Source organism: Condylura cristata, unplaced genomic scaffold (genome assembly GCF_000260355.1).
Source record: "Condylura cristata isolate star-nosed mole 26May11 unplaced genomic scaffold, ConCri1.0 scaffold00004, whole genome shotgun sequence".
Lineage (NCBI taxonomy): Eukaryota > Metazoa > Chordata > Mammalia > Eulipotyphla > Talpidae > Condylura > Condylura cristata.
This window is the reverse complement of record NW_004567105.1, coordinates 50,933,542-50,942,880: the sequence shown is the minus strand read 5'-3', so window position 1 is coordinate 50,942,880 and position 9,339 is coordinate 50,933,542. Positions and strand designations below refer to the sequence as shown.

General features: G+C 36.5%; 1 protein-coding gene and 1 long non-coding RNA gene across 2 annotated transcripts in view; both read right to left on the bottom strand.

Moving 5' to 3' along the window:
* LOC105854752 overlaps positions 1–4,376 on the bottom strand; it is a 6,834-nt gene extending 2,458 nt beyond the window's left edge. The window contains exons 1-2 of the long non-coding RNA XR_001146274.1: positions 4,342–4,376; positions 2,740–2,788 (exon numbers count right to left, since the gene is read on the bottom strand). This is a non-coding gene — a long non-coding RNA (uncharacterized LOC105854752). The remainder of the gene's footprint in view (positions 1–2,739; positions 2,789–4,341) is intronic.
* A 2,003-nt stretch (positions 4,377–6,379) lies between these two features.
* LOC101628829 (cadherin-related family member 3) overlaps positions 6,380–9,339 on the bottom strand; it is a 49,282-nt gene continuing 46,322 nt past the window's right edge. Inside the window, exons 14-15 of the mRNA XM_004676557.1 lie at positions 7,797–7,968; positions 6,380–6,639 (exon numbers count right to left, since the gene is read on the bottom strand). Coding sequence (XP_004676614.1) covers positions 6,380–6,639; positions 7,797–7,968 — 432 coding nt within the window. The remainder of the gene's footprint in view (positions 6,640–7,796; positions 7,969–9,339) is intronic.

Here is a 9,339-nt window from a genome sequence, read left to right as displayed (position 1 = left end):
CACAGGGGTGATTTGGTGATGGGAAACCCGTGGGGATTACAATTGAGATGGAAAAAAAAATGTGCAAAATGATGTAAAAATAAACTTTTTAATAATAATAAAAAAAATAATAAGCCAACTGCATTGGTCTGAACACATAGTAGCTGTGTCCTGGATAACGAGAAGCCCGAAGGCCATGAATATCAAATGATGTCCATTGTCTTTATCATGTCATATTTTGTTTTGTTTTACTTTGCTTTGTTTATTTTTATTTTATAGAGCAGAGAAGTCAAGGGTCTAGTGTTTACTGATGCCCTGGTTTTTACCAGACCATTGGCAGGACATGTTATATATAGTGTTGGGTTGAGTATTACTCCTTTTATTTTAATCCTGGCTCTTTCACTGTGACTCTGGGGAAGTTACCTTGTCTCTCTGTGCCATGGTTTGCTCATTGGTAAGTGAGGGTAATTACAATAGTCACTGCCTCATAAACAATCGTGAGGATAAACAATGCTTGTAAAAATACTTTGATCAGACTAAAAGTTCGCTGTTTGCTAAGATATGATATTATAAATGTCCCAAAATGTCTTATTGTAAGTTTACAGCTGCAAAATTAAATAGAAAATCTTTCCGTGTACAATTATAAAATCTTTCATGGTTAAAATTAAATAGGGTTGAATAGCAGCATTAATAGTCAAAAGATGGAAGCAAATCCTTGGCTGAAAGAATGAATCAAATATGGTATTTAAGCACAATGGAATAGGATTTAGCCTTAGAAAGGAATGAAATTCTGACACATGCTACAATATGGATGATCCTTGAAAACATTACATTTAGTGAAATACACAGTCACAAAAGAACAAATGTTGTTTGATTCCACTTACTTGTTTCTTCTTACTTAGGAATTTCCTAAGTGGTCAAACTAATAGATACAGAAAAATAAAATGGTGGTTGCTAGAGCATGGGAACAGGAAGGACAAGGGAGTTAGTGTTCAATGAATACAGAGTTTCAGTTGGGGGAAGTGTTCAGTTTGGAGTTGGAAAGTGGCGACAGTTGCGCAATATGACTGCACTTTTCAAAATGCCACAGAACCGTAGAACTAGAAGTATAAACTTTCTGTCACACACATTTAACATAATAAAAGGTTAGGTTAATAATGATTAAATGCTTACAACAAACCTGATACATCACAAACGCTAAATACACATTTTTTAAACTTTAGAGGGAAACAAAAAAAATGTATAGGATAATTTTTATTGTTTTTGATAACAATAGTCAGGTTGGCCACTCTGTCAACAACAAGCATTGTTTATCCTCACAATTGCTTATGAGGCAGTGACTATTATAATTACCTCCATATCTGTCCAAGACACTCTACAATTTGTGGATCCATGACAGTCTGCTCGTTGCTCTTAAAGCAGAGCACCTACCTACTTCCTCCTCATCAGCCTCTGTTCACCACGAGATTCAGTACTGGTCTAAAGAGTTCCACTGACTCTCTTCCTTTTTTTCATGAAAAGAAAGAAACCTAATTTGTGACTTTGTACCATTCCTATACTTTCTGACTTTTGTTTCAAAATCCATAAAATGAGGACAGTAATGCCTCTTCATCTCAAGGTTATTATGAGGATTAATTGGGATAAGTATATGTGGTATAGATAAATATTCCATGAGGTACATATGTACTTTCAAGAACTCCCTGAAATTGGTATTTACAGAGGCCCAGTTTAATACAGATCAGATTAGGATTACAGTAGTATGTTTTTAAATTAGTATAAAGGTAAGGTTTCTTCTAGTAGAACTAGCATCAGTAGTAAAGTATCCATAATGTCACACAAAGACATCAGAGCTACCAGAATTTGACTTGCTCAAATATGTCACAAGTTGTTACAGCACCAGTAAGTCCAGGTGAATGCAACTTTACAAAGAAATTTTTACATGTGTCAATGCTCAAACTAAATTTTATAACTCCACATCCTGGATTTTAACAATACGTGTGATGACTTCCTATTTTTGCCCCTTCCTTTCAGGGAAAAAAAATGCATGAAATAAAGGCAAATCTCTGAAGTAATTCATAAAATGGAAGTATAACCTGCTTTGTAGTTTCAAGATTCATAAGAGCTAGACCTTCAGGCCATGTTCCATCCCATGACTCATCTGTTCTATAGCTGTTGTGACTGGTTGAAGATGTTACAAATTCTTAGACTCTTGTCCTTTCTGAGCGGGGGGGGGGTTATGTGTGTCTCTTTGAATCTGAGTCAACTGGCTGTTTCAACCTGTAGTGGGAGTGGCACTGTGCCAATTTCCAGTTCTGGCCCTCACAATGTCACTTTACATTGTCAACTAACAATACAGACCTGAGAGGGGCAATGTCTGTAATTTTCCTGTACAATGAAATTTGCTTTAATTAAGTTACCTGCATTTAAATGTTTTCAGATTTCAGGTAAACGTTTGGTTTTCTAGCTTTTTTTTTTTTTTTTTTTGACACATCAGAACTACAGCAACTTCAGTTCTATTCCCAACATGGCAGTAATTTGAAGGAGCTGAGTAATAACATGTCCCTTAGTTGCCATTGACTATTTTGCTCACTGTCAAATATGGCCCTTTTCAGTCAGATATTTTACCTGCCTGGTCCTTAAATGACTTGCTTCAAAACAGAGTCTCATTATGCACAGCGTAATGAATAAATAATCTATTTATACAGTTCACTTTCCAAATAGGCAAAAGAGTCTTAACTTTTAAAAAATTTAACACCATACCTGGATCAACGGCTTCCCCATCAAACACAGTCTCATACACAATGGTTTCCTTAAAAATACAAAATGTTAGCAATAAAGCAGCTATTTAGTGTTTTTTTGTTTGCTATTCCTTTTTATCTTTTTCCTTTCAAAGTTGATTGATTTGTCAGTCATTTACATAGCTATATAATATGGTGTGTACAACTTCATACTTCCATATGTGCATGTGTTTCAATTCTTATACTGAAAAATATGCTGATTACTGGGGGAAGGAAGGGAGTGGGGAGCAGGACAGGCAGGGAGTTAGGAAAGAGAGAAGAGGAAAAGAAAGGGAATAGGATAAAAAGCAGTTTTGATTTGCACTGAATATTTAAGCAGATAACCCCAAATTCTATTTTTTAAAGGTTTATTTATTTATGCACACAAGAACTGGGTACAGGCCAGAGGTACAGGGGGGATGAGAGAATTCACCAGAGAGAATGGGGAGCACAACAGGCAGATCTACTGAAACACACTGCTGAGGGGAGCAACAGACAGGTCAGGAGAGATCTGCTGTGCCATGTGGGTCACCTTCCTGGCCGGGGATAGAACTCTTGCTGCAATGGCTTTGGATATTTTCATAGTGCTGTGTTTTAATCCCTTGCACCACTAGGGAGATGCCTGCTCCCAAATTCTTATGTTGAAGATGTAAGCCCCAGTACCCCAAAATGTGTATCTGGACATAGGTCCTTTATAGAGATCATTAAGGTAAAACGAGGTTCTGTTGTAGGCCTTAATTCAATATGTCCAGTGGTATTACAAGAACAGAATCTGGACTCTGACACCATAAGTGAAGGGACTTCCATGTGAAGACACAAGAAAAAGGCAGCCATCCATAACCAGGGAGACACCAAAGCTGCCAACACCTTCATCTTGGACTTCCAGCCTCCAAAAATACTAGAAAGTTAATTTTCGTTCTTTGGAATTTTGTTACAGCAGCCAGAACTAATACAGATTAGCTAACCTAAGGAAGAGGCAGGGAAAAGAGGCATTGAAAGAGACCACTCATGTATCAATGCCAAGGTCTGTCAAGACCAAAGGGGAATGTTCTGATGAATGCGGTTGCAGGTGGAAAGGAGAAAGAAGAGCTGAACATGGAAAGTGCTCTTTCTTATTCCACACTTACACTTTCTAGAACCAACCTTACTCTCCTGCAGTTGTAATTAATAAGTGTCAGTTGTGGGGTGGTTTACATATTCTAGGGTGTTGATCTGACCAGCTACTGAGAAACTCCAGGGTTGAAGAATTTACTCAGCTCTATCACATCTATAATATGTTACCAAATCAAGACCTTATTTTAAAGTAATGGTACATAATGCTGGCTTTTCATGTGTCTACAGTTGTTTGTGAAACATACATACAACATTTGAGGTAAACCAAATTCGAACACTGGATCTGAAATTTAGCTTTGTAGTGCATAAAATTTCAACAGAAACATAAATTGCAAGAATTTCATTTCCTTTCTATTATGCCTGAGTAGATTCCCTATATTTAGATACTATTCATTGAGCAACAATTAAAGGAAATATGGAGCTAGTTCTCTTTTTTTTTTCTACTGTAGAAGGATCACAAAAATGTACTTACAGTTAGTACTTCTAGTTTTTTATTTCTGCTTCCTGAGATTATGTTTTCCTTCTGGTTTATATCTCCTTTTCAAATACATAAGTAAATAAAAGGCAGGTATCAGATGAGTGACTTTTTAAAATCACACAATTTTAAAAAGGTGACAACTAGAAATCTGTATCTTACCTGCAGTATACTTTATGTGTCTGCATGAAAAGAAAATTTGACAAAATATCAGTCTCATTATGCTAACATATGACTCCAAAGTATACCACCGTCTTGCAGCACAAGGTTATTATCACATCTCTCCCACTTCCCATTTGCAAGGTGTGCGATGGGGAATAATGAATTGGCCTCATTCACCATCACCAGCCCCCTCGAGAGATCATGAATTATCTTCACTAAGTTAATAAAAATTCATATCCAACTCTGTTTTGAAGTCATGATTTGCTACACCCTGAAGAACTATTTTTGGATGGAGATGGGCACAGCCATGTTTTCTTTCCATTTCTTTGGCCTTTCTGCCTAGTGTCACATCGATTCAAACAAGGATGGAGAGAATACCTGCATTTGTCATCTGTGTCTAAGTTAGTGTCAGTGCCCATGAGCAGCTCACATCAAATTAATATGTAAAGTTGGCTGGCTTGAAAAAAAACTTTGCTCAAAGAAAATCTGTTTCTGGACCTAGGAATGTATTGTTGCTATTTTTTTTTTTTAAGCAAGCTCCCCCACCCCATCTCTAAGTTAGGGTGCTATTGGAGCACATAAACTGGACTAAGTCCTTTCACTGTGTCTCTTAAAAGCAAAGTTTGGTAGAAGCCTTCAGAATAAGATCACTAAACACCAAAACCCTTTATATCAGAAGCTGAGAAAGAAAATTCACATACTTGGATTTGGGCTTGGAGACATCCTTGACCATTTTCTGACAGCATTCCATAATGTTTCCATATCTCCAAAGTAGAAAACATACCCAGGAAATCAACCCAACAAAGAAAACAGCCATCAGAGTGAAGATGAAAGGAATGTACCAGTCACTGGACTTGTATGTGTTGATAGCTGTGTACACAATGGTCAGACCTTTCCTTTGCTGGGGAATATTATTTCAAAGCAAACAGAGCATTAGTTTGTATTTTCTGAGAGCATCTGTTAACACAGAATAGCATCAGAACATGCTGCAGTCCTCTACCAGCTATGGGGGTGTTGACTCAGATATATGGATGTTTTTCTTAACACTACAGGTGTTACTGAGGGTCACCCCAGCATGTTAGGTGCAAATTTCAGGATCTGAAGACTTGAATTATATTCAGGGGATGCTCTGGGAACGTGAAGAAAAACATTTCTCCTCTTTGCCCTCTGTTTTCCCATCTGTAAAATTAAAGGGATGAACTAGATGATATTTAACTTTGTTTTGGGTTTATATGCTTCTATTATATATATCTTCTACACATGATTACCCTTTTGTGCAGCTTTAGAGAACAGCATGTTCTCAAAAATCAGATATTCTAGTGGAAAGATGTAAAAATCTATGGAGTTAAAAAAAAAACTCTTTTTGGAAGGATAGAAAACAATAAAATACAGATAAAATCTACCAAGTATACTCTTAATCTTTTGGGTGACTCAAAAACCATTATGGAATTTGAAAAAGTTTTATAGATCTACTTTTGGAAAAAATAAAATGCCGACAGGCTTGCTAACCTTCTCAGGATTAGATCAGAGATTAGGTGAAATGATAAATATAAGCCATGTAGTAAATGATGTTTGAAACTCTCCAATTGTAGAGATTTTTAAGTGATAGGATTCATTGACTAGTGGGCCTTTTTGTGGGAAGGACTTTTAGATTGTTGAGGTATCATCAGTCCTTTGGGGTCCTCTAGGTTCCACTTGTAATGATCACAGATTATATACACAGATCTGTGTTCTAAAAGGTGGCCTGGCAGCTGGATGGGGCAATGCACATTTGGAATGGCATCTAGGCGAAGATGCTACCCTGAGCAGTCTCTCAGCCTTTGCAGATGAAATTAGAATTTGCAATAGAGTATTTCCCACACTCAGACCCCAATTAAACTCTGTAACTTTTTACTTCAGAACTGGTGGTTGGAGGAGGTGGCGGGTTGGCCCTTTGCACATAAATATCTATCACCACAGTGCCTGTCCTCGGCTTGGTGGCTTTTCCGTGTTTCAGGTTGTCATCAATGATGTGCACGACGAGATGGTACCTCCGCTGCTGTTCAGCTCCGGACTCAAAGGGGTTCTTCACAATTAATTTTGGAGTATTTGAGCCTCGAGTTGGGTCAAATCCAAAATGATTGTTCTCATTGCCTTTAAAAGGAATAATTTTAAAAAAATGATTATTTTCAGAGCTAGTGAAAGGTTTTTTCAAACTACCTTAAATTATTTTTGAAATGCAATAGCCCTAGAAATAAAATTTCCACCACCCTCTGAATTTCTCTTTCTATATAAAGCTTTTAGTAAATTATTATTATGACCAAGGGATCAAATACTCAATAAATTCCATCAGTTAGGGGAAAAAAATGTTTTAAAGATTAAGTCTATGAATCTTATTCCCAGACGTGGTCCAAAGGTCCACATTGTTACCAAGTCACTCTGCCTAATTGCTTCTCTTGCTTGTGTTGTCAGAGCAGTTATATACCCAGTTGCAGCTTGGTCTAAATCAGTATCAAATGCATCAATGAGATCACAAATATCTACTGAGCCCTACTAAGTTTCAAATCTTCTCCGCTGTGGTAAGACTGCTGCAAACAAGATGCACTTAGTCCCTGTCTTCTTGAAATTTGTCACCCAGCCATAGAAGCAGACAACTAACTAGTTTTAACTGATATTGAGTTTGCTGAGGTCCACACAGCCATTCCTTCAGATTCCCGACAGCAGGTCTTGCCTTAAGTGGTTCCCCTTAGTATACCATCTCAATGTACTCAGCTTTCCTCTATAGAATTTGTCATACTTTATAATTTGATAATTGTTTATGTTAGTAAGAACTTAGTGAGTTCATGATATAGGATCCTTATCTGACTTAGGGAACAGTGGTATAGCTATCTCCTAGTACGCATTTCCAATAAATTCCTTCTATGATGACTAAAGTGGGTTTGGAGCTATGTGATTCCAACTATAATACAGTTGAAAACATCTATCTAGTGAATCTGAATTAATGTCATGTGGAAAGTAACTGCTATTTTCAGCTAGTCCCACTGAAAGCAGACTTAGTTGCTTGAAACTTAATTTCCAGTGTTTCCCAAGCAAGTTCAAATCTCTTCATTGTCAAATAGCACTGAAATTACAGATAGTCCCATCAGAGAAGGAATGAACTGTTCGTGTGAAATGAACAGCTTCCTTGAGGAAACATAATGCTGTAACCTTCATAACCGTAGTTATTTCTAAAGCCCTATCATATCGAAGAGAGCATGACTAATGTCAATTTGATACATGCTCGTGATTAAAACAAATTACAAAATTGTCACCAAAAACCATCTCAAAGCGCATTTCAAAATCTTGTGAATCTCTGTCGTGGCAGTTTAGTTGGAAGCCATTGACATTCATCCCAGCAACAGCATTGTCAAAAATGACGGCCTTATAGAGAGAGGGAGTGCAGGCTGGCGCTTCATCATTCTCATCTTCTATGTCAACAGTGACCTGTCAGTAATGAGGAAAAGCATCACATCACCATCATGTGACTATTAATATACAAAATCAGAAATAAGTACCTAGGTAGAGACAGATCATTTGGAATTATTAAGTGAAATGTCTAGAATTTTGAGTTCAGAAAAATGTTCCTGCAAATTTGGATTCTGCCTGTCAATCAACCAGTCAATTGGCTTATTATTCTTAGGTCAACCGTGACATTCAGTGTGGTGGTTAGGGAGAGCCTTGGGCTCATTTGAAGAGCCTGTGGAAACTCACAAATGACATAAATGGTAAAAAAGGAAAGCTAGAGAATGGAGCCTCTAAAAGCTGTAATCCCCTGACACCTTTGAATATATATGTTTACAAACAAATACTGAATTTACTTCTATTTTCTTAATTTAGGGGTCTCCTTTTGACCAGTCACTCATGATCTATTTTTTGGCAACAGAGTACTTCAAAGTATGCTCAGATATAAAGTAGGGTCTATTATCAACCTTTTCTTAATTAAAATTCCATAAACTGGGAAACTCTGATTTACATGAGAAAAGATCAAAACATCAAGGATTTTAAAATGTCAGTGATGGAATACTAGTCAGCCTAGAAAGGTTATCTGCCCACCTCTTAGATGAGTAAGTAAGAACTTTCTCAACAACATTTGCAGAAGAATCCCCGGTGTGCTAATACTTGCAAGTGTTATCTTTTAAAAATGTTTTTTGTAAAATTTTAACAACACAGCTAAATCCCTAGGAAATCATTCATTCCTTTATGCTTCTTATATTGAACATAGCTATGTGTTCTGTTTTACATGTAAAGTACCCTATGGTTCTAAGAAAACTGCTGTAACAAAATGCCAAAAACTTTAAGTCAGAAATCTATTAAAACCATGAGCCATCCATTTGATAGTTTCTTTATCTGGGACAAGTGACTTAACCTTGATTTTCTCATATATAAAAAGGAGATCTCAATCCCTCCCTTCCTAAGATTGTTGAGAGGATAAATTTATTTATTCAAAGAACATTTATTTAGCAATCAACTAAGCACTAATCTAGACCTAGACGGTACGGTAGAAAACAAAAGAAACTCCCTACCCTAGAACAATTTATTTTCTCAAGTAGAAGGCAAAGGAACAAACATATCAGCAAGTAAATATGTTAAACAATGTCATATAGTAATTGATGTTCATATAGTAAATATGTTAAACAATGTCATATAGTAATTGATGTTCTCCTTAATTGATGTTAAGGAGAGAGAGAACAGCTAATGAAATTATTTTAATAAAGTGTTCAGAGAAGGTCTTTCTTTCTTTTTTATTTTTTTTATTTATTTTTTATTTTTTTATAGACTAGTTGATGTTCTCCTTAATTGATGTTAAGGAGAGAG